The sequence below is a fragment of the Coptis chinensis genome, chromosome 3 (assembly GCF_015680905.1).
Source record: "Coptis chinensis isolate HL-2020 chromosome 3, ASM1568090v1, whole genome shotgun sequence".
NCBI classification, from domain to species: domain Eukaryota; kingdom Viridiplantae; phylum Streptophyta; class Magnoliopsida; order Ranunculales; family Ranunculaceae; genus Coptis; species Coptis chinensis.
Genome location: NC_141458.1, coordinates 113,221,628 through 113,247,640, shown reverse-complemented (window position 1 = coordinate 113,247,640; position 26,013 = coordinate 113,221,628). Strand labels below are relative to the sequence as shown.

Sequence of the window (26,013 nt, the reverse complement as noted above, 5' to 3'; positions counted from 1 at the left end):
AATTACAAATGAAAATACAAATAATATTGCCTCAATCAAAAACCTATATCACCTTAAGGAAAACAAAACACATCCCGAGATGCAATGCTAACGCAAAACCACAAGTAGCAACCAATCTTCTTCATCACTAAACTGTCACAAGACTTATCAACTATGTTCATTTAATGAACACACCCGATAAGCAAACATGCAAATCGGTCGACATTATAAACAATCTTTGGTGTGAGTAGCCCTAAAATACAACATATAATTATACATATATATATATACAATCCATAATGGGCAGTTTAGTTCCTCCATCGAGGCTTTAACTTTCAACGACTAATATAACATCCTTAAACACAACAATTAAGGCGGTAGTTCCTCCAATCGGTAGCGCTTTAACTTTCCACTAACCACACAACAAACTATCACGATAATAAATAAGGCATGTAGTTCCTCCATCGAGGCTTTTAGGTTCAACTAAACAAATAATCAACCAAGCATATTACCATAATTATATTAATTAAGGCTTTCTTTGCGTGTCCCTAAAATCACGCCGTATCTATGTCTTACTTAGTTTCCCTCGCTACCACAATCGCTACCCAACGCCCGAACATGTACATCCACATGCCTCCCCTTACATAATGAACCACTCCGCGCGTAACCACCCCGGGGATGCCGCGACACCGTAAATCCTCACACGGAAGCAATTATGTAAGTAATGCCACTATTCGGCATAAAATATTATGCGATCATCGTTCTATATTGCGAACGGAATAATCAAGCCATTATTCGGCTACGCCAGAGGGCCATTCAAATTTTATCAAACGCCGGAGGGCCAATCACATTACTTACGCCGGCGGCCATTCGGATTAACAAACGCCGGAAGGGCCAATCACATTACTTTACCGAAGGCCATTCAGATTAATCAAACGCTAGAAGGGCCAATCACATTACTTACCCCGAAGGCCATTCGGATTAATCAAACGCCGTAAGGGGCCAATCACATGAGTTGTGGGTAGCTAGGTTCTAGGATTTTCGTTACGTAATTTATTCAAGTGTCATACATTAATGACTCATAATAAAATTCCACCATATCACGTGCAGGTCAACTACCTTATTGCACTAAGCCACAATATTTAGACATATCTCAATTATTTCACATAATCACTTTCATTCTTTCATGTGTCAATATATTATTGTACTTCACCACATTCCCGTGGGCAAATATTCATCAATACTATACTACCTCATAGTAGCATCTCACATATATAATAATGGAGCGTTTATATAAATTTCTCAAAGATATTGCATTTTAGGAATATTATATCTCCTAAAGTTTCTATCTCGTCACGTGTCAAAAATACACAACATCAATGTCAAATCTTTCCTAGATACTGACAACCAAATTTCTACAAGCTTCCACAACATTTTTATTACTATATTTGTACATATAATATACAACATAAAACGTAGCAGCACAATTAAATGTACCACACATCCACAATCAAAGCCCAATATATATATGTTTTACACACTACTCACGTCAAATCTAAATTAGATAATGACCAACCAAGTTATACAATTTCCGACAATATTTTATTACTATATTTGTCCATATAATCAAATGTGTGAAAAACTGGAAAAGTCAACATTTCATAGTCAACGGTCAAAGGTCAAAGTCAACGGTCAAAGTCAACATGTCCTGGTCAAAGTCAAACTGTCATAGTCAAAGTTAAACTGTCCTAGTCAAAGTCAAACTGTCCTGGTCAAAGTCAAACTGTCGTTTCCGTGTTCGACAGGTTCAGGGTCATAGCCATGGTTCATGGCTAAGGTCAAAGTGCATGACTCAGGGGCTCATGACCAAGGTAATGGTTCGGACCCAACTGGCCAAGCCCAAACCTCATAATCCGAAAGTCTAAATAGTGAAAGACCCAAATAGATCTATTTTAAGTCCTATGGACTGGCCCAGGCAATATTAGAAACGGGCCCAAAAACAGTTAAGTGGTTCGGTCCAAAAACTTTAATTAAACTGATCCAAAAATTACAAAACAAATAGAAAAGGGCCCAACCACTTAAATTAGATTTCGGCCCACCTAAAATTTGAGTTTTGGCCCAACCAAACAAAAGGTTTAGGCCCAAGGAAACCGACCCAGGCCCAAGCCCAAATTCGGTCATCTCCTTCCTCCAGCAGTTCTCCACCACCACCAAAAAACCAGCCACCACAAAACCTTTTACACACCACCCCAAACAAACATCGCCGAAAATGGTGTGGGTGAAAACCCCACAACTTTAATTAACTTCCAACTCGATTTATTGACTCCATCTCCTACCTCCAAACTAGATCTAGAAAGTTTATCAGCCATTAATGGCTTCCACCACCATTCAACAGCCCCATCCATATTCCAACATACCAACATACATCAACCACCCACCAAAACAAACAAAAACAGTTCAAATGATTTTAAAAATGCATAAGAACCCAAGTCCCAGTAATGGCAGTAACGCCATTAGCTTCTCCCTCCAAGCTTCACTGCCCCCACTCGACCGCCCTCACACCTACTACACTACTCCATCATCCCCAATAACAACTAAGCTTAAATCAAACTGAGTTCAACCCACATAAGGCAGACGACGCCATAAAACTGTTTCCACCTTCGACAGCCTCCAAAAAATCAAACCCGACCTCACCCAATCATCCAATCAACAATCCACCTTCAATACAATATACCCAACACTACATAACCATATGAGTTTAAAACCCACACAAAACAAAGAGTTAAAACTATGTTGGACGATTTCTGTGAGGCTGACGCCATTGACGCCTGTTCAAAGTTTGAACAGAGCTCCACAGTTCCAACAACACAGTATCACAGTATTACAGTTTAATTACAAATCCGAAATTTAACAAAATTTAATAAAACAAATGGCACGAAAGTCCAATACAACAGGATAATGAACATATAAAAAACCGAAACAGTATACGCCGATATATGTAAACTACAAATCCGGTAAAATAGCAAAATAGCTACTCACCTGTATGAACAGCACCTACGAATTCTGTAACACCCGTATTTTAAAAATACGTTTTTATCTATTTAATTATTTATTTTCAAAATTTGCTGGACCGGATTTGAGACACGTGGCCTGGTTTCTGGGCCTGAGTCGGTGTTGGGCTTGGGTTTCGGACCCAAGTATATAAACACATTGTTCTGGAAAATAGGGTTCAAAGAATAATAAAATTATGAAAATGGAGGCAGAGCTTGAAGCTCGTTTGCTGGAGGTTAGAGCGCGACGAATCGGGCTAGGAGGATTCGTCGAGCTGTTAATAAAAGGTGAGTAGCTATTTTGCTATTTCATCGGATTTGTAGTTTACATATATCGGCGTATACCGTTTCTGTTTTTTTTATACTGCTCATTATTCTGCTGTATTGGACTTCGTGCCATTTGTATCATTAAACTTTGTTGAATTTCGGATTTGTAATTAAACTGTCGAACTAGGGTATCGCATTATCTATACCGGCCGACATTGATATTGGGTCAATACTTTTAGTCGAACCGCGGATTTGGGGAATTTGTTGGTTGAAATTCGTTGGTTGATGTCGGGCTTCGCTCACGAAGCTTCGATAGAGCGATAATGGCGTCGACCACGTAAATCGCTTTGTATAATTTAACTCCTTGTTTGGTTTGTAAACTCCTATTGTTGAAGTGTTGGGTATCTTGTATTGGATGTGGATGGCTGATTTGATGATTGGGTGGGCTGTTGGAACTTGGAGGAGACGTCAATGGCGTCGGCAGTTGAGGGCTTGGAGGTTCGGGTTGGGTGTTGATTACACCCCAAAGGTTTGGTTGAAGAGGGGGTGTGTTTGAGTGGGTGAGGGCGGTCGAATAGGGGCTGTGAAAGCTTGGAGAAGCCATTAATGGCGGTTCGAATTTTTTTCTAGATCTAATTTCGAAGAAGATATATATTGATTGATTTGAGGGTTTCTGTTTTGTAAATATTGTGTGGTTTTTCATTCTCGTCATATTCGATTTGGTTGGGACGAGTGGGGATTAGTGGTGGCTGGTGGTGGTCGATTTGGGCTGGTGGTGGAGGCTGTTGGAGAAGATGAACAGTAACAGTAAATCGGTTTGGGCCTTGGGCCAAAGCCTTTGGTTTTGGTTGGGCCGACCTTGTTTTGTTTTGTTGGGCCAGTTTTGATTAAGTTGTGGGCCGGTTTAGTTTTAAGTTTTTGGGCCCGATTTTGGTTGTTTTGTTTGGGCCAGTTTCTTTTGGTTTTGTTTGGGCCCGGATTCTATTTTAAGTTGTTGGGCTCGGTTTAGATTAAGTGGTTGGGCCAAAATCTAACTAGTTTTCTTGGACCAGTTTAATTTAAAGATTTTCAGGCCGAATCCAATTATGTTTTGGCCGAGTTCAGTATAAGTTTTTGGGCCTAAACACTAGTTAGTTATTAGGCCTGATTAATCCGTTGTTTGGACCGCCCATATTAATTTGTGGACCCGGTTTCAATATAAGGTTTGGGCTTGGCCACTTAAGGTCCGAACCTTTACCTTGGGTCATGAGCCCATGAACCATGGACCTTTGCCTTTAGCCATGAACCATGGCTATGACCACTGACTCCGGCTTAACACGGAAACGACAGTTTGACTTTGACCATGATATGTTGACTTTGACTTTGACCATGATGTGTTGACCATTGACGGTTGACTTTGGATTGGCCGACCATTGGCGGTTGACTTTGACCTTTGACCGTTGACTATGAAATGTTGATTTTTCCAGTTTTTCACCTATTTGATTTGTATGGACAAATATAGTAATAAAATATTGTCGATATTATATAACTTGGTTGGTTATTATCTAATTAAGATTTGACGTTGATATTGTGACATTATATAATATGTTGGGATATATATATAATGCAATATGTTTGGGAGAAATAAATGTATAAACACTCCATTATTATATATGTGAGATGCTACTATGAGGTAGCATAGTATTGAGTGAATATTGCCCACGGGGAGTGTGGTGTAGTCTGATAATATATTGGCACGCGGAAAGTATGAAAATAGTTATGAGATATATTGAGATATTTCTATATATTGTGGCTTAGTGCAATAAGGCAATTGACCTGCACGCGATATAGTGGATTTATTATGAGTCATTAATGTATGACACTTGAATAAATTACGAACGAAAAATCCTAGAACCCTAGCTACCACAACTCATGGATTGGCCCTTCCGGCGCTTCGCTAATCGAATGGCCTTCGGGCCCTTCCGGGCGTTCGCTTAATCTGAATGGCCTCTCGCGGCGAGCCGAATAGTGGCTTGATTATTCGCTTTAAGCAAAATAGAACGATGACGCCGATATTTTATGCCGAATAGTGGCATTACTTACATAATTGCTTCCGTGTGAGGATTTATCCGGTGTCGCGCATCCCGCCGTGGTGGTTACGCACGAGTGGTTCATTATGTAAGGGGAGGCATGTGGATGTACATGTTCGGGCGTTGGGTAGCGATTGTGGTAGCCAGGGAAACTAGGTAAAGACATAGATATGACGTGAAATTTTAGGGACACGCAAAGAAAGCCCGAAATAATCTAATTATGGTAATATGTTTGGTTGGTTATTTGTTTAGTTAGAACCTAAAACTCTCGATGGAGGAACTACATGCCTTATTTATGATGCGTGATAGTATGTTGTATTAGTTGTTGGAAGTTAAGGTGTCACACCTCGAATTTAATGCTGGAAAAAAAACATTATTTGTCCCCTCGACTCTTCGATTTCCGAAAGTGTGACACTCTCCAATCCTAAAACCCATAAATGGTTTTTAAAATATGGATAATTAAAACCAATAAAAATTTTAACTTAAACAAATACCATCTTCATTACCAAAAACAATTTACAAATGAAAATGCAAATAACCTTATCTCAACTGAAAATCTATATCACCTCGAGGAAAACAAAACTTATCCCGAGATGCAATGCTAACGCAAAACCAAAAGCAAAGAACCAATCTTCTTCATCACTAAACCTCCAAGACTTATCAACTATGTTCATTTAATGAACACACCCGATAAACAAACATGCAAATCGGGTCACATTATAAACAATGCTGTTTGTGTGTAGCCCTAAAACAACATATACTTATACAAATATAAACACAATCCACAAGGCGCTTAGTTCCTCCACCGAGGTACTTTTTAACTTTCAACGACAAATACAACATCCTTAAGAGTAATAATTAAGGCAGGTAGTTCCTCCAATCGGAGGTTTTAACTTCCCACTAACCACACAACAAACTATACACATAATAAATAAGGCATGTAGTTCCTCCATCAAGGCGCCCGGTTCAACTAAACAAATAACCAAACAAACATATTATATCGCATGCCTCATTTCATGCTCAATCACGAGAGTGGGTCGTCTCTTCCAAGTAATTAGTTTGACCCACCCTTCTCCCAAAACCATATATAATCATCTATCTACATATACATCATTAACAAACATATTACCATAATTATATTAATTAATGTTTTCTTTAATTATGTCCCTAAAATCACGCGTCAGATCTATGTCTTACCTAGTTTCCTCGCTACCATGATCGCAACCCAACGCCGAACATGTACATCCACATGCCTCCCTTACATAATGAGCCACTCGCGCGTAACCACCACGAAAGGGATGCCACACACCGTAAATCCTCACACGGAAGCCAAATCTATGTAAGCCGCCACTATTCGATAAAATATTATGCATCATCGCTCTATATTTCATTAACGGAATAATCAAGCCACTATTCGGCTCGCCCCAGAGGGCCATTCAAATTTTTGAAACGCCCGGAAGTCAGCCGCCGAAGGCCATTCGGATTAACCTAAACGCCGGAGGGCCAATCACATGAGTTGTGGTAGTCGTTCTAGGATTTTCGTTACGTAATTTATTCAAAAAGTCATACATTAATGACTCATAAACATTTCTACTATATCACGCGGCAGTCAATTACCTTATTGCACTAAGCCATAATATCTATAAACATCTCAATTATATCTCATAGTCACTTTCATTCTTTCACGTGCCAATATATTATTGCACTACACCACACTCCCGTGGACAAATATTCACCAATACTATATTAGCATCTCACATATAAAATAATGGAGTGTATATACATTTCTCCAAGATATTGCATTAATATAAATATCCCAGCATATTATCTCATGTCACAATGCTTCAACGTATCACATACATTTTTATTATAACGTATTAGGAATATAATATCTCCTAATATCTCAATATCGTCACGTGTCAAAATACACAACATCAATGTCAAATCTTTCTTAGATAATGACAACCAAATTATATCTTCCACAACATTTTATTACTATATGTGTCTATATAATATACACATAAAACGTGAATGAATAAAATATCCACAATCCACAATCAAAGCCCAATATATATATGTTTTACACACTACTCACGTCAAATCTAAATTAGATAATGACCAACCAAGTTATATAATATCGACAATATTTTATATAATCAAATATGTGAAAAACTAGAAAAATCAACATTCCACAGTAAAAGTCAACGGTCAAAAGTCAACGGTCAAAGGTCAAAGGTCAACACATCATGGTCAAGGTCAAACTCAACATGTCATGGTCAAAGTCAAAGTCAACATGCCATGGTCAAAGGTCAAAGTCAACCGTCAAAGTCAACGGTCGATGGTCAAAGTCAAATTGTCATCGTCAAAGTCAAACTGTTGTTTCCATGTTCGACAGGTTCAGGGTCATAGCCATGGTTCATGGCTAAGGTCAAAGGTGCATGGCTCATGGGCTCATGACCAAAGGTAATGGCTCGGACCCAACAGGCGGAGCCCAAACCTTAGAACCCGAAAGTCTAAAAGTCCACTTATTTATTCTACCTGACCCAATTGGATCTATTTTAAGTCCTATGGGTGGTCCCCAACAATATTAAAGCGGGCCCAAAAAACAGTTAAGTGGTTCGGTCCAAAAATCTTTAAATTGAACTGGTCCACAAATACAAATGAGTTCGGCCCGAAAACTAATATCAAAGAGAACTGGCCCAACATAACTAATGTGGTCCGAAAATTTAACTGAAATTTCGGCCCAACTACCATGAAATTTCGGCTAGCCACTAAAAACAAAACAAGGTCGCCCAACTAAAACAAAACCGCCTAAAACAAAACTTAAGGTTTTGGCCCAAGGCCCAAAACCAAAATTCATTCCATCGCATCATCTTCTCTTCTCCATTCTCCACCACCACCCACCAAAACCGACCACCACCATTCCAATCGACCACCCAAAAAAAACCAATCGGTTTTAACCCTTGCAAAAACCCCTATAACATTAACAAAAGCTAAAACCTCAAATCCTAAAATCCAAACTTCACCAAACTAGATCTGGAAATCAATCCCGCCGCCATTAATGAGTTTTGGGAGCTTCCAACAGCCCCCATCCATCCCTACTACCCCCAAACATCATCAAACCACCCACAACAATATCAAATAATCAACAAAACAATCAAACACATAAAAAAACGATTTACTGGAGGACGTCTGGGCGTCCGCCATTGATGGACCTTCAAGCTTCGAACTCACCCCAGCCCGCATACAACAACAGCCCAACACCCAACTCTCCCAACACACTAACCATCCCCAACAACAAGTTCCAACCAAACCATGGGGACGTTTTCTCTGTTTCGGTTTGGCGATGCCATTACTGCCGGCTACAAAGCTGTGACAGTACTATGTTCAGAGTTCCAAAACCACGACCAAACAGAGTGTACACGAAACACAAGCCGACGTCTGGCTGCGGTGGGGCTTACCATTAACAAATTTTGTCGAGCTTTGGATTCAAAACAAATTTTAGAGTTTAAAGTTTTTAACTAACACGACAAATACGACGTAGAATAAAACCAAAGAATGAGCAGTGTAAAAACAGAACTCTATATACCGATATAGGAAAACTATAACTTCGGTGAACTAGCAAAAATAGCTACTCACCTGAACTAAAACCCGACGAATCCTCCGTAGTCCGAACCGTCGCGCTCCACCCTCCAGAAATCCAGCTTTCATCTCTGCCTCCATTTTTCATTATTTTATTATTCTCTGAACCCTATTTTCTAGAAAAATGTGTTTATATACTTGGGTCCGAAACCCAAGCCCAACACCGACTCGGGCCCAAGAACCAGGCCCACGTATCCCGAGTCCAGTCCGACGAATTTTAAAAATAAATAATTTAATTAATTAATAATTATAAAAATACGTATTAAAAAAATGCGGGCGTTACATAAGGCGCCTCAGTGGAGGAACTACCTGCCGAGATTATTGTACTTAAGGATGTTGTATTAGTTGTTGAAAGTTAAGGCGCCTCGGTGGAGGAACTAACTGCCGTATGTATTGTGTATATATATGTATAATTATATGTTGTATTTTAGGGCTACTCACACCAAAGATTTTATAATGTTGAATCGATTTGCATGTTTGCTTATCGGGTGTGTTCATTCAATGAACATAGTTGATAAGTTTTGACAGTTTAGTGTTGAAAAAAGTGGTTCTTTGCTTGTGGTTTTATGTTAAGCGTTACATCTCGTGGATTTGTTTTGTTTTCCTTTGAGGTGATATAGATTTTCGGTCTAGACAATGTTTTTGTATATTTCATTTGTAAATTTTTATAATGAAGATGACTCTTGTTTAAGTTAAAAATTTTATTGGTTTTAATTATCCGCATATTTAAACTGTTTATGGGTTTTTGGGAGTGGAGAGTGCGTCACACCTCGGAGATCGAAGAGTCGGGGACAAATAATGTTTTTCCGAATTCTGTCGAAATTCGGGGTGTGACAAATTCCTCCGAGTCCGAGCCGTCGCACTCCACCTCTCGAGCAAACGAGCTTCAAGCTCTGCCCCCATTTTTAATATTTTATTATTCTCTTAACCCTATTTTCCAGAACAATGTGTTTATATACTTGGGTCCAAACCCAAGCCCAACATGCACTTCGCCCAAAACCAGCCCACGATCCCTAATCCAATCCGACGAATTTTGAAAATAATTAATTTAATTAATTAATAAATTGATAAAAACGTATTTTAAAAATACGGGCGTTACAGGAGGTTCGTTTGCGTTTTTTCCAAGACTACTATCGTACGAAGGAGGGTCGTTCACCTCCAAGAGTGTTGCCTGCTGATGGAAACTCGAAGGGGCAATTCTAGCTACCAAGTCTCGACCATGGTGATGGTTACGTCCTTGTGCCCTATATCCCCTACTTCGTTGGGTACCATAGCGACCAACCAGATTTGGATTATAATCCAGAATTGGATTCAACCCGACACTCGAGTTCACACGGAACTAACTTCTCTTGGTATTATGGTTCTCGAGGTACTAGGGATGGACGTTCAAATGTGTTTGCTCGAAATCCACAGCTCTCAGGTCACCCTCGGTACGATGAAGACTTTCAGTTCCAAGGGAACCTTTATTGCCTCGGAATCCCTCAGTTCCCCAATCCAGTTTTGCAAACTCCTCCACTCGATCTTGGGAACCTGGACCGCGTCATCATCGGGATGAGAACTATGAGAGTCCATGTTCGAGGTACAACAATGAAAGAACTCCCACTCATGAACCTACTACTCTTGCGCAGCTCAAGGCGCAAATATTGGAAGAACTACGAGGTTCGAAACCAACTAAGATGAATGAGTCAGTCGTTCAGTCAGCCATCAAGGGAGACATTGGAACTCCTTTTTCACGACATGTTATGAGCAGATACATCCCCCATGATTATAAACCACTGAAGTTCTCTAAATTTAATGGCAAAGGAGATCTGGTCTCTCATGTGCTCAGTTATCGTCAAGCAATGGTGGATCTTTCTAAGGAAGATCATTATTTGTGTCAGTATTTTGCTTCAAGTTTGACAAACTTGGCACTCATCTGGTACACGAAGCTGCCCAGGGGCGGCATTCACGAGTTTAAGGAGCTCTCCATCAATTTCATTGCGAAATTTAGTTGCAACCAGCCCTGCATTAAGACCACTGATGCACTGTTTGACATGAAGATCTGGAAGGACGAGCGTATTAGGGATTTGACCAAAAGATTTAATAAGGTTCAATTGCATGTTGACAATGTCGCATTGTGGCCTTTAGAAAGGTATTAGATCCCACTTCTGGTCTATACACATCCTTGAAGAAAAAGAAGCCTACGATCAACATGACAGAGTTGCATGCTCGGATCGATAAGTATGTGGAACTAGAAAAGGACCAATTGGATAGGAAATCTTCTCATAAAAGAGTGATAATCAGTGTCACCTCCGCTCTTGTCGGTAGGAGCTATGCTAGTCATTATGATGATAGGAAGTCTGAGGAACCACAGTCGGAGCACAAGTCAGTCGACAGGAATTCCTATAAAGATAAGTCCAAGAGGCAAAATATTGGCGACATGTCAGGAAATGAGCAACTACCCCCGCTAGATAGGGACTTTACCACTTTAACTCATCCTTATGAGGACATCTTCAATGCCATCAAGAACAAGAACATGTTAAAGAACCCTCCAAAGATGAAGCCCGGTGGCGCTATTGGAGCTAGGAACACTAACGTGTATTATAAGTTCCATAAACAGGACGGTCATGGAACTAAGAGTTATATGTCTCTTAAACATGGGATTCAGGATCTCGTAGACCAAGGTTTACTAGATGAATATGGGTACTCCAATTTAGAATATTGCCGCAATTCCTGGCACCAATGTACACAATACGGAGACAGGAACGGATAAGGTAGTGATTCACACGATCATTGGGGGCAATTCGAAACGCCCATTTGAGGAGTTGAGTAGAGGGCAAAGGTACCAGGAAAGACAGGCGAAGCATTTGCGTATCATTAACAATGTCACTTCCAAACCGACCAAGGAATTGTCCATAGTTAATCACATCCATAATTCTAACTCCACAGTTGTTTTCACTGATGACGACGCTAAAGGAGTTTTCTTTCCACACTCGGATGCATTGGTTATGTCCTTAGAAGTTGCTGGGTGTGATATGCATAGGATAATTATCGACCTTGGGAGCTCTGCAGATATACTCAACTATCATGCTTTCAAACAAATGCCGATTCTATAAACTGAATTTTGTCCCGTGAAATCTTCTTTGTATGGATTTAATGGTGACATGGCCGATGCAGTAGGAGAGATTGAATTGACAGTCAAGGCTGCTGACATTGCTTTGAATGTCAACTTCACGATTGTCAGGGGAGTTACGCAATATAATGCTATTCTTGGTAGGAGTTGGGTTCATCACTTGAAGGCGGTTCCAAGTACTTATCACCAAACATTGAAGTTCCCTCACAAGTGCAATATTGTGGTGATCAAAGGAGATCAACAAGCTTCCAAGCAATGCTATGCAGCTCTTCTAAAAAGTGGTTCTGGAATAGCTCCAATAACACTGGGGGCAGGTTCAGTACCCGACAAATAGCAATTATAGAACGAGTCCCCCTCTCAAGGCATAATGTCGGCACCTTTGGATGTAATTCCATTAGATTCTATAGGGTCGGATGAGAGGAGGACTCCACCAACATTGGAACCAGTTGACGAAGTAGACATAGGTGATGGTTCTGAACCTCGACTTGTCTCAATTGGCACCATGTTGGACCCAAAGACTAGAGAAGAGTTGATAAGTTTCTTACAAGAATTTCGATATGTATTTGCTTGGAGTTATGAGGATATGCCTGGAATTGATCCTTCCATAGCCTGCCATAAGCTCAATTTGGATCCGAACGTCGTGCCAGTTAAGTAGAAACTCAGAAAGATGGGTCCCGAACGTACAAAAGAGGTGGATAAATTGCTTAAGACCAAGTACATACAAAAGATCACATACCCCACTTGGATATCTAATGTTGTTGCAGTCAAGAAAAAGAATGGGATATGGCGTACGTGTGTTGATTATATGAATGTGAACAAACACTGTAAGAAGGATTGCATGTTTTCCTCTTCCTCGGTCGTATTGACACGTTGGTCGATGCCACTACAGGACATGAGATTTTCCCTTTCTGTGACAATTTTTAGGGTTACAACCAGATACTCATGTACCCTCCTAATCAAGAGCATACTACTTTTATATCTATTTATTTATTTATTTTTCACTTTATTTTTTTTCTCAAATTGTTTTGGGCAGTATCAGGGCTTCGCAAGTCCTGTTGTCGCCAAAAAAACAAAAAAACTTCTAAATATATAAAAGAAAAAGGGTGATCTTGGACACACCCTAAAAAACACTCTCATACCCCAATTTTAAAATAAATAAATAAAATTGTTTTAGACACATTTATATTCCTAAATTACAATTTTTTTATTAGGCGTACCTAAGACGACAAAACAATTTATTTATTAGAATATATACATTGTGGCACTATTAAGGACCCAATACTAAACCCTAGATACTCTAAGTTTTTCACTTGTAACTGAAAAAGAACAAGAACGTGTTATTCTTTTTCTATAAAAAAAAAAGAATATGATCTTGATTTTTTCTCCAATAACCTCTTCTTTAGCAATATTGCTCTCACTAATATACATACAAACACCCACCTTTGATTTGAATCGATCAACTAGTAATGGGGATGAATACCAACTAACCTAATAAGGATGAAAAAAAAAAAAATCGAAATCAAATTTTGACGAATAGGCCAGAGAAGAAGAAGATTGTTGAAAAAAAATGTGTTTTTTTTTTGCGCCTATTGGAAATATGCCCCAAATTAATTTGAGAGATATTATTGGACTAAGGCGGTTGTTGGGGGTATGACAAAACATTTAGTTAGTTATGGAGTATGAGAGTGTTTTTATGGATGTGTCCAAGATCGATCACCCAAGAAAAATACTTTGAAGAGGCACATATTACGTACTTGAATTTAATTATGAAAGCTAGCTTATGAGTTTTTTTTTCTTAACATTTCATAAAGCTCGAAAGCTCCAACTAACTTGTTTTCAGCGTTCAGAAACATTTTCTTGTTTGTTTTTGTTTTTTCAATCAAGCATTCAAAGGCTCTAATGCTCTTCAGCGTTCCGCGCTCAAACTTTCCCTGAATGCTGAAAAACGAACTCCTCAAACCCAATTCCAACTATTGCCCTTCCAATCATCCTCCTGTGGAAATTGAAGTTGTGATTCTTCTTCTTGCACAAATAAATATGCGGTTTTAGTGGGAGCAAGGAAAATAAAGAAGAGAGATAAAAGAGGAGAGAAAATAAAGAAGAGGGAGAGAGAGAGGAGAGAGGATAAGAGTAGAGTTGGTTGTTTTGTACAAAACCGTAAGATCTCTAGAGGTTGAAGGGTCGATGGGTTGGTTATTCTTTTTCCAAAAGGCAATACTATGGTCTGAAGCAGTAACATGGTTAAAGCTATACCAAGTACAATAATTGGCCACCTATTAATTCCATAAAATCTAATCCCCCTCATTTATATTTTACTCTAATTTTCCCAAATTTAATTATATTACATAGGGTACCTTATTACATTTTTTTTAAAATGTTAATTAATTAATATATTTTTATTGTGATTTTTTTTTATTCCAAAAAAATCGATGTGATCTCTATTCAATCAAAATCAAAATCAAAAGGGAGATTAGATTTGTTTGCATTTTGCAATATTTATAGCGTACAAAATGCATTGAAATTGCACTATTATTAATATTTGGTATACAATTACTAAAAACTACATATTTTATATTTACAGTTTACTTTTAAATTAAAAGTGAATATGTTAAAAAAAAAAAAGCAGATACAAACTTGGGTAAAATCGTCCAAATTAAATGATTTATATTCAGTATTCAGAATTTCAGAATTAATTGATATAAAACAAACAAGTTTTCAGAGTTCAGTGTTTAACATTCAGCAATCAAAAGGGTGGGCACATTCAGTATTTAGCATTCAGAGACTAAAAAAACAAACGGGCCATAAGGCTTGAAAATGAAACCACACTGACCCCTGAGATCGGCTGGTTGATTCATAATATTTCTCTCTTAGTAATCATTGGCTGAAAAATTTACTATTTCCCCTGTTGGGACCTCTAAGAGCATTTCCAATACAAGTCACTATGAGGAAAAATTGAGAGTTTTCACCTCTGAATACCAAAAAATTCTTGCCCAATGCAAAGGTAACAAAGTTGGTGACTTGTAACTAAGTCACAACGAGGGTAGCACTTGCTACTGAGATTTTCACTGAGTTTTGAGCTTCGGACGAAATGTTTTATTCTGTCTCGTGTGTTTTATTTATTTTTTTTTCCGGACGGAATATTTCATTTCGTCTTGCATGTTTTTTTATTTTTTTTAAACTTCGGATGGGATGTCCGAGATTCAAAGTCACCTCTGCATTGGACACCCTCACCTTGCTTTTCACCAAAACGGTAGCAAAGAGGGGAAATTGAACCTACATGGAGGTGAAAAACACTAACTTGCATTGGAAATACTCTAATAATGAGTTTATTTCATGGGATCTCAAATCTACAGGAAGTCATGAAACAGTTATAAACTATAAACTATTGTCTATTGAAGTTAGTTTAGATAGGAAGTTTCCCAGTTAGTTCCACCTATGTCATACTTTACCCTTTGGTAACGAACAAGTATGAAATCAAGAAAAAAAACTGGCACCGGAAACATAACAAATCAAACCTTCGAATCATATGATGCCAATCTATGATTATTTATCCTGGTTTTTCGTTGAAACTAAAGAATAAGGTTGCTTGTATCTGCTTAAATATTATGATAGATGAACTTCTAAGACATAGTATAACATATATTGAAGTCAATGAACAAACTAAAATTAGACTGACTAATTAGTCAAACGGCCAAGATCATATTATAATTGCCGCACAGTTATTTTCTTATCCAGTTTGAGCTAGCTGTGTATCACTGTATCGTGTACATTTTTGAGTCGTTCTTCTCGTATATGCCAGTTTTATTGTATTTTGACATTGTAATTCAAAGTAGTAGTCGTTATCACCTTATGAGATAGCATCAAGTCTGATTAAGATTATTGAATCTGTAATGGTTCTTGAGTGCAATCATTTTTTCAAGGTATCATACGTTTCTTGAGAACCATCAAATGTATTCAAGGTTAGCATTGTGACCTAATGCCCATCACAAAGTCTAACTAATGTACCATCACACGTCTGAAGGTCGAACACTAACATTAGTAGATTTTCACTTAATATATTAAGTTAGTTCTGCAAAGTCCAGCAGATCGATAAACTTTGATCCAAATAGACTACCAAGTACTAACACAGATAATATATAGAGCACCTCTTATTCAAATTTGATTAGTACATAGAACTATAACTAACAATTTCTGTTATCTATCATTGTGTATTTTCCCCCAAATAAGTATCTGTTACATGTTACATATTCTATTTTTCACATCTTTGAATGAAACAAACGCGTACTCCGCCACCAATTAAAGTCCAAACTACAATTGAAAAAGTCATCACTGAAACAAGTTGCTGTTATCTTCACTTTGTAGCTGAAATAAAAAAAGCAAAAACCACCGCCGCGTTGTTGCATGGCTGTACATTAGTTCATAGTTTGAGATCTTTAGAGGCTTGTTGTGCGTTTAAAATTCTAGTCCTTGGCAGAAATCCAGAAACATGATTTGAAATATTCAACATTAACACGATTTTTACTCTGCTATTGATATAATACTCACTTCATACACTTTACAATACACATATATCCAACTCTCAGTTTTTGATAATGAAGAATATATAACAACTTATAAAATACCTTAGAATTGTAAATGTCACCCACCCACGTTGAAAACGACAGTCTTGCAACTCAATCTCATGTCTATATAAGTGAATCAAATATTAAGAACATCTCAATAAAAAAAGCACCAATTAGCCCTGCTTCCTATTCATTGATGGTGATCATGACAAAACTACTCCTAACGTTGCTATCCATTACTTCTTTCATGTCATTTACAGTGTCAACTAATGTCTCAAAAGATATTAATTGGTGGTGCGCTAAAACTCCATACCCAGAAGTTTGCAAAGACCAGTTCAAATCTCATTCTTTTCGATCATCTGTTGTTTCCAAAAAGAAATCTGAATTCAGAAATATGGCTGTTCAAGCTACCATTGAGAATGCCTTAACTGCGCAAAGTCACAACCAATGGTTGGGACCAAAATGCAGAAATAAAAGGGAGAAAGCTGCATGGGTTGATTGTTTAGAGCTGTATCAAAACACAATCAGCCAACTTAACCATACCATCAATCCCAATACCAATTGCACTGACGTCGACGCACAAACATGGTTAAGTACAGCACTTACAAATCTTGAAACTTGCAGGAACGGTTTTCTTGAGCTTGGGGTATCAGATTTTGTGCTTCCTCAAATGAATAATAATGTATCGAAATTAGTACGCAACACCTTGGCTATTAACAACGTTCCTAGTACTGAGGAACAGAGTTATACAAACGGATATCCAGATTGGGTAACAACTGGTGATAGAAAGCTTTTACAAGCTTCGGCATCACAGGCTAATATTGTCGTAGCACAAGATGGTTCAGGGGCTTATCGAACCATTAACGCAGCTATTGATGCTGCGTCAAAGACGAAGAGAAGTGGTAGGTTTGTGATACATGTCAAAGCTGGTACTTACAAGGAAAATGTTGTAATTGGGAACAGCTTGAAAAACATCATGCTTGTTGGTGATGGAATGCAGAGCACAATTATCACTGGTAGCCGAAGCGTAGGTGGAGGTTCTACCACATTCAACTCTGCAACTGTTGGTATGTAAGCGAGTCTTAACATTTTTCTTTCTAACAAAATTGAGTATTAAAATGCATGTCACTAATTCAAGCCATAACTCATTTTTACAGCGGTGACTGGTGAAGGATTTATCGCTAGTGGAATAACATTCCGTAATACAGCTGGGCCACAAAATCATCAAGCAGTTGCACTCCGATCAGGGTCAGATCTATCTGTGTTTTATCGTTGTGGTTTTGAAGGATATCAAGACACTCTTTACGTTCACTCGCAAAGGCAATTCTACAAAGAGTGCTACATTTATGGTACTGTTGATTTCATTTTCGGAAATGCAGCAGTAGTTTTTCAAAATTGCATGATCTTTGCAAGGAAAGGAATGTTAGGACAACAAAATGTGGTCACAGCACAAGGTAGAACTGATCCAAATCAAAATACCGGGATAGCAATACATAATTCTCGAGTAATGGCTGCAGTTGATTTGACGCCAGTTTTGAGCCAATACAGAACATATCTTGGACGACCATGGAAACAGTATTCCAGAACTGTTTACCTTCAAACGTATATTGACACCTTAGTTGACCCTGCAGGATGGTTGCCATGGGATGGAAATTTTGCTCTTGATACATTATACTATGCAGAGTTCAAGAACTCGGGACCAGGCTCACCGACTACTAGACGAGTCAAATGGGGTGGTTATCGTGTGATAACTAATCCATCTGAGGCGTCAAAATTTACCGTAGGGAATTTTATAGCTGGTCGGTCGTGGTTACCTGCCACAGGCGTGCCGTTTACTGCTGGTCTCTGATTAGGCTTCCATTTCGCAGTTAATGGCTTCAACAGTCAATCTTATATGCTTGTCATTCAATTTGTTTGTTAAATTATTCAATTCATTTGTAAATAAATTTGAATAAATGTAGAAATGTTTTCTTGTTAATTATAACAGTGTGATAGTTAGTTTTTATTTACCAAATTTCGACTGATACATCATACGTCCATTGAAGGAAAAATGTATGACAGTATGAGTGGCACACTGGCTGGTACCAAGACTGAAATTTGTTTAACTGAAAACTTGAAAAGTACACATTATACTGAGGCCCTATAGCGAAACCAATGGGCTTACCCATGCTTTGGTCCAAACGTAGTATTTTGGAACTGGGTCTGTGAACTATTGTGCAATATAAAGCCCATTGAAATCCTCACTAACTCAATTCTAGCCTAGCGTGTAGGTTTGCCAGTCTACTTCATTGCTTGAATCATTTTGGCGGGGAATACCGTAATAGTATGAAAACTATGAATTAAAACGTAGAAAAATGATGCAAGAAGTTGAGAAACTGATTGGCTAAGAAATAATATTTGTACTAGCCTATGCCCTATGGCTGGACTTGCTACATAGATAGCTAATGACTCAAAAACTTAAAGTCTACTTGAATAAATAATATATGTATATTGATAGCTAATGATTCATTGCTTATAATATATGTATACTTTGTTTGAAGGGTTAATGTTGTTCTAATTTTTTTAAGGGGTTTTATTTCTAGTTTTGGATTATTATTGTTCATGTTACAATAAGTTGTCAGGTTGCCGATGAAAGAGTATGGGACCTAGTAGCACCTTCTGGCGAATGCTTGCGTCGCGGGTTTTCTCTAGACCTAAAGATTGGGAGTTGCACTGATCCCATCAATTATTGTTCAAATATTGCTGGTTCTAGCAACATGACATTCTGGCTAGAGCCTATTCCATAGGATTCAATGATAGATCGATACATTTACAAGTCTACAGATTCACCAAGTTTTAAAGCATTAAGCTCAAAATCAAATGACCATCAAACAATGTGCAACATTGGATAAAAGGTTGAGCTTCAACAACCAAGTAAAGCAAACTACTCAGTAATCAGTAAATCATACTGAAAGAAAGTCTGTAGCAGAATATGAGACAATGAGCTGAACACAATCAATTCAAAGAATATAAGTAAAACAACACCATTGTAAAAATGTTTCTATAACCACCATGGAAATATAGCCAACATAGAATATGATATATTCGTTGAACAGCTGACTAAAAGACTCAAGTGAAATTGACTACCAACATATGTTGCATATTGGAAAGACAATTGACAAAGTATGTTTGTTGCAGTAAGCTTCATCACAAATAGTTTAAATGAAAGACAATGACCGAAGAGTGAGTTTAATGTAGGTATATTATCCCTTGGAATAACAAAAATATCTAATAAAAGTAACTTTCAACATATAACTTGAGCATTTTTTTGTATGTCTGCAACATAAATTTTTTGGCGCACTTCGTTGTATATGTTAGGAGTCTATTAATGAGCTAATCGCAATCTGTCCTGCAATAAGAATAATTTTAAGCGTCAATTATTTATTATTTCAATATTTTATTTATGACTATTATTGAATGAGTAAATTACCTGAAATCCTAGACATTATTTCTTGGCATTTGGTTCTTCATCCTCTTGTTTGATTTTAATGCGTTGTTTTTCAAGATAGTATATGAAATTCTTAATGTGATGACGTTCTTTTGCATAATGGAGTTGTGATGGTTAAAACAAAAGCACATTCTTGTGTGACCGCTGAAGCACTTCCCATGAGATATCTTTTGGTGAGAATCATGCATGTCCTTTTCCATTGTATGGTGTCGCTTGCGTTATTAGGGGAAAAAAACATGCATTGAGCTATTTTGAGCAGACCTAAGGACACAGGACCATCGAAACAAATAAACGTATTCAGATAGACCTTCGTAGAAAAGGTGTCAATCCACAAAAGTTATTCATTATATATATAAAGTCACTCGGTAGAGTGAGTAAATAGAAGTTTAACAATAAAAAAGAGAGTAGAAATGGAATAAGCAGTTTATAGAATCCCCCGTGAACCAATTTGCAATATAATCACTCAAAAAGTTTAGCTAACATACCCTCATCACCAAAACATATAGGAACTTTGGAGGCTAAATGTGCCAAAATATAGGTGGAGAGGAACACCTTGTCAACTGCATTCAATGACTTGTATCATAAATACCCCATAGAGTTTTTTCCACTATACATTCAGTGGAGGGGCAAAGTTCAAAATAGCATCATCAACCACACTCAAAAACATTGCTAGCAAGTCTAGCTACTGCTTGATTCGTTACCCCCTAACCCATGATGAATCATGTAACTGCTAGTTTCCTACTTATATATTTTACCATATTAAGGCAATACCAAGGTGCATGTCATCAGTCATCAACTATGTCACGCCCCAAATTTTATAATGACTGATTACCAAAGACACATGACATCTACAGTCATTATGAAACTCGGGATGTGATCGGACCAACTAAGCGAAACCCAAATTAAACAAAGACAGAATAATCTTACAAAAATTTCGGCAGAATCTCCTCTGTATTTTTAACATTTCATAAACTTAAATCCTGTTATAACCTGAAAATCATAACAATATAGATATCTCATTGTTTAATCCAGTTACTTAACCGTCTCGACGAATGCCAGAACAGTTAAATAACCCTTACGCCTCGAGACAATTTAGTTCCTTCCCTAAGAAGGCATTAGTTTTTCTAGCACATCTAAAATGTACTAAAAACATTGTATAATTTACATCATGAATGTTAGTTCCTCTATACATTTTGAGGCGTCATTTTATCAAATCATATGCCTCATGACAATGTTGTACAAATCAGGCTCACTGTCTGGATTAGGAATTTCATCTCTAACAACTATGTCATAATCATCTGGGTTGCTAAGCTTGTCATTTTCATCCAAGATTAAGAGCATATGAACGTGTGGCAAACCACGTTTTTGGAACTCGATCACATGTACGTGGGCGATAACTTTTCCGAGGACACCCTTATTGAACAAATCTTTCTTTAACTCCTCACATTTTTCATGAAAGACTCTTGTAGTAAGATCAGGCCTATCTTGTGAGGTTTGACCTTCCTTTAACCTTTTTGTAATTTCTGACCAATTTGGATTACATGTCATGGTGAGGAATATATCCGGTTTTCCAAATTTTTGGACCAAAGCCATTGTGTCGTGATATCTTTCATGCATATCTCATGGGCTTCCTATATAGGATGGCGGTGAGATAGTTCGTCTCCCGACATTAGCTGTACACATACATACAACATGAGATATTGAATTATTTAATCAATGAATAAGCAAATAAATTTTCTTTCATTTTCTTAAGAAAGAAAAAAAATGTCTAATGATGTACCAATTGATATTACATCACAGTTTTGTATCATGTTATTTCACAACAAATTTTGGTGACCTAAAATCATAGCAAAAGTTGGAATGTCTTCTAGCTTCAATAACATGTTGTGTTTGTGTTCACGAATAATAGAGGAGATAAATCTCAATAAAGAGAAATTTAAAAGTCCAAAGTTCTCAAATAATTATCAGAGATACATAGATTGAAAACCCAAAAACAAATGTTTCATCAAATGAGGACAGGAATATTATCCTCGATAAGAAAATGAACTGAACAAATCACAGTAAAATAGTTTTAAAATCTTAACTATGTAAAGAAAACTCTAAATGCATAAAACATGGTAGTTCCATATAGGCTGGATACTGTCCAACTTTACTTTTAGGTCACTTCCATAATATTGGTCTCAATTTCCAACAGAAAATCAATAAATAATGGGCAATACTATTTTTTTTTTATAATCTCCTTTTCACAAGAAAAAGAATAATTATAATTAGAAAAAAATCAAAATAAAAATAAAAAAGTCACGGGCGTCTAAACAATGTATAATGCAAATCAGACGTGTGTAAACGTCTTATATGTCTTACCTGCATTTGTTTCACCCATCTGTACGGAGTCATGCAACCCTTGGTATAACTCGGCTCTTAAAGTATCTTGGTTGTCACGGATAAATCAATTGTTGAGTTGAAATCTTGACATACATATCGACTACATATTGTTGTAGAAGCCGACCGCCACGAAGCAATATTGAGTCGTGGTTATCCCGGATCTAGTGAAAAGTAATATGTATTTTTGTCAAACAGAAAGATAAATTAATTAACTGCATGTAATACAAATAAACAATTAATTAACATCAGAATGTATAATTTATCTGGAGCAGGTAACAATAAAACTCACGACAACTGATTCTTTGAGCATCATCACTGGATATATGCAAATCCCATCCAAAGTTTCCATAAGGGTGAAGTAGTGGATATTGAAGGGGGCATAGAAGCCAGTAGTGTCAGGCACATTTAATAAATCACCAGTCATAGTTTCTACGATTATATCCCTTTCTTTACGTTCATCAGGATTCTCACCCCCAACTAAAATGGCAGCTACTTGGGAAGATGTTGGTAAAGTATAACGATGTTTGTCAGATGGCACTTCCTTGATATGTAATCGAACATCCATTAAATTTTCAGATCTAGCAACGCGGCGAAGAGCAAGCACGAAAGGGTTCGATCAAGAACTTTCTGCAAAATTGATAGAACTTGAGGATTCATCAACTTATTTTCAGATAGTCTGTTCATCATTTCATGATCGGTGTCATAGACATACATTTGTAGAAATCGCGGTCATTGGTCATGTGAAGGTATAAAACCACCAATTTTATGGTAGATGGATCCCTGGGATCGATAAGTGTATACTCCATCTTTACCGCTAGCTAGTTTTTCATTGAAGTGCACTCCTATTGAGGTGAAAGCAAAGACATGGTTGTAAGCACGGATGTCTGTCCTGAAATGCGCACCTTGTTCCGACTGTGTTGTGTATAAATACATCAATTCTGGAGGAGGATCTAAAAGGGGAAGTTTAATTTTACCTCCAAGACAACAAAATTGATGGGATTCAGATGGAAATAACTCTGCATGACAGTGAGTGTAGACACGCATGTTGCTTATTTCATGTCACTGAAATTCTGGAGTGTCAACGAAGCCTCTTACATAGTTGTGATAAGATTTCTGTAATGAGGGAACTTTTATAGAGCGAAGAGTGTTGAACCCCCTTGCCTTTAATCTCATCCTCTTGCCCTAGCAATAGTATACGTAGTTATTGAACATTATAAAATATATGTTACAAACCAATACACATGGTAATATCGGAAAAAACATTCATAATAAAAAATCAAACCTTGAATGCCATTTATGAAGTTGATATTATCTACATCAATGTCATTATGATAGCCATCAATGTCGTCTCTGATTGGTGCACTTAAAATGGTACTTGGGTTATCTGATAACAATGTAAAGATTGAGTAAAAAGAATAAAAAAGAATAATAGTTAAAAATAAAATAAATAATAATAATAATAATAATTAAACAACGTACCAATGACAAAATCTAGATTCATTCGATCTAGGAACAATGTCGTAGACAAAGGGCGGTTACTCAACCTGTTAACTTCTGATTGTACGTGAGTCTGGATGATATTAAAGACTTACTTTGAATCAACAATAGGATCAGAATGTGGCGGTATACTTCTGTTGTGCAACTGTTCACTATCTAAATGTGGAGGTACATTAAAGTCGTGCAATTGTTCAGTGTGTTGGACTGTATGGCTTGCAGATTCAGTCTGAGCCTCATACATATTATTAACATCATTTGGTTAATAATAACAAAAGTGTTAAAGAAAATGTAAAAAAAAAGGAAAGAGTGGGTATGTCACACCCCGAATTTCGACAGAATTCGGAAAAACATTATTTGTCCCCGACTCTTCGATTTCCGAGGTGTGACGCACTCTCAACTTCCAAAAACCCATAAACAGTTTCAAATATGCCGATAATTAAAAACCAATAAAAAATTCAATTAAACAAATGTCCTCTTCATTACAAAAATTTACAAATAAGATTAGGTTACAAATCTCTTTTCAATAACTCCTTATTTAAAATTACAAATGAAAGTACAAATACATTGTCTAGACGGAAACTCTATATCACCTCAAAGTAAAACAAGGCCTATCTTGCAATGTGACGCTAATGCTAACCTCAAGCAGCAACCAATCTTCTTCAACACTAAACCTGTCAAGACTTATCAATTGTGTTCATTTAATGAACACACCCGATAAGCAAACATGCAAATCGGGTCAGCATTATAAAAATGCTGGTGTGAGTAGCTCTAAAATACAACCTATTCTTATACAAAATATATACACAAACCATACGGTAGTTAGTTCCTCTACTGAGGCGCCTTAACTTTCAACGACTAATACAACATCTTTAAGTATAATAATTAAGGCAGGTAGTTCCTCCACTGAGGCGCCTTAACTTCCAACAACTAATACCACATACCATACGCATAATAAAAAGGCATTTAGTTCCTCCGCGAAGCGCTTTAGGTTCTAACTAAACTACTAACCAACATATTACCATAATTAGATTATTAAGGCTTTCTTTGTGTGTCCCTAAAATCACGTCGTATCTAAGTCTTACCTAGTTTTCCTGGCTACCACAATCGCTACCCAACGCCGAACATGTACATCCACATGCCTCCCCTTATATAATGTACCACTCCGTGCGTAACCACCTCGAGCGGGATGCCGCGACACCGTAAATCCCTCACACGGAAGCCATTATATAAGTAATGCCCCTATTCGCATAAAATATCGCGTCTCGCTCCAATATTTGCGAACGGAATAATCAAGCCACTATTCGCTCGATTGCCCAACACATGGGTCAATCAACATCTCATATATATACAACATCTTATATATCAACATCTTATATATCAAGCCACTATTCGGCTACGATTGCCCAACACATGGGTCAATCAACATCTCATATATATACAACATCTTATATATCAACATCTTATATATCAAACCACTATTCAGCTACGATTGCCCAACACATGGGTCAATTAACATCTCATATATATACAACATCTTATATATCAACATCTTATATATCAAGCCACTATTCGGCTACGATTGCCCAACACATGGGTCAATCAACATCTCATATATATACAACATCTTATATATCAACATCTTATATATCAAATACGCCCACACAGGGCAGATCACATGAGTTGTGGTAGTCAGGTTCTAGGATTTTCGTTACGTAATTTATTCAGGTGTCATACATTTATGACTCATAAACATTCCACTATATCAACGCGGGTCAATTACCTTACCTTATTGCACTAAGCCACAATATTTAGAAATATCTCGATTATATCTAATAACCAATTTCATTATTTCACGTGCCAGTATATTATTGCACTACGCCACAAATCTGTGGGAAAATATCCACACATATTATACTACCTCATAGTAGCATCCCACATATAAAATAATAAAGCTTTTATACATCTA

At 37.4% G+C, this 26,013-nt stretch overlaps 2 protein-coding genes across 2 annotated transcripts; one reads left to right on the top strand and one right to left on the bottom strand.

The window, feature by feature from the left end:
* Nucleotides 1–16,843: 16,843 nt before the first annotated feature.
* Nucleotides 16,844–18,686, top strand: LOC147513118 (pectinesterase 2-like). Its single transcript, XM_086596144.1, has 2 exons — nt 16,844–17,748; nt 17,839–18,686. Exons 1-2 carry the CDS (start codon nt 16,878–16,880, stop codon nt 18,528–18,530), a joined length of 1,563 nt encoding a protein of 520 aa, XP_086452270.1. The 5' UTR covers nt 16,844–16,877; the 3' UTR covers nt 18,531–18,686.
* Nucleotides 18,687–21,377: 2,691 nt separating this feature from the next.
* LOC147513117 (uncharacterized) lies at nt 21,378–21,761 on the bottom strand. The gene has a single exon (XM_086598861.1). The coding sequence runs from the start codon at nt 21,759–21,761 to the stop codon at nt 21,378–21,380; it is 384 nt and encodes a 127-aa protein (XP_086454987.1).
* Between the last annotated feature and the right edge of the window lie 4,252 nt (nt 21,762–26,013).

Excerpts from the sequence above, each read along its gene's own strand:
- LOC147513117 (XM_086598861.1), bottom strand. The coding sequence starts at position 21,761 with ATGGCTTTGGTCCAAAAATTTGGAAAACCGGATATATTCCTCACCATG.
- LOC147513118 (XM_086596144.1), top strand. The coding sequence starts at position 16,878 with ATGGTGATCATGACAAAACTACTCCTAACGTTGCTATCCATTACTTCT. Across the intron at positions 17,749-17,838 it reads ATTCAACTCTGCAACTGTTG|CGGTGACTGGTGAAGGATTT; the intron begins GTATGTAAGCGA and ends TCATTTTTACAG.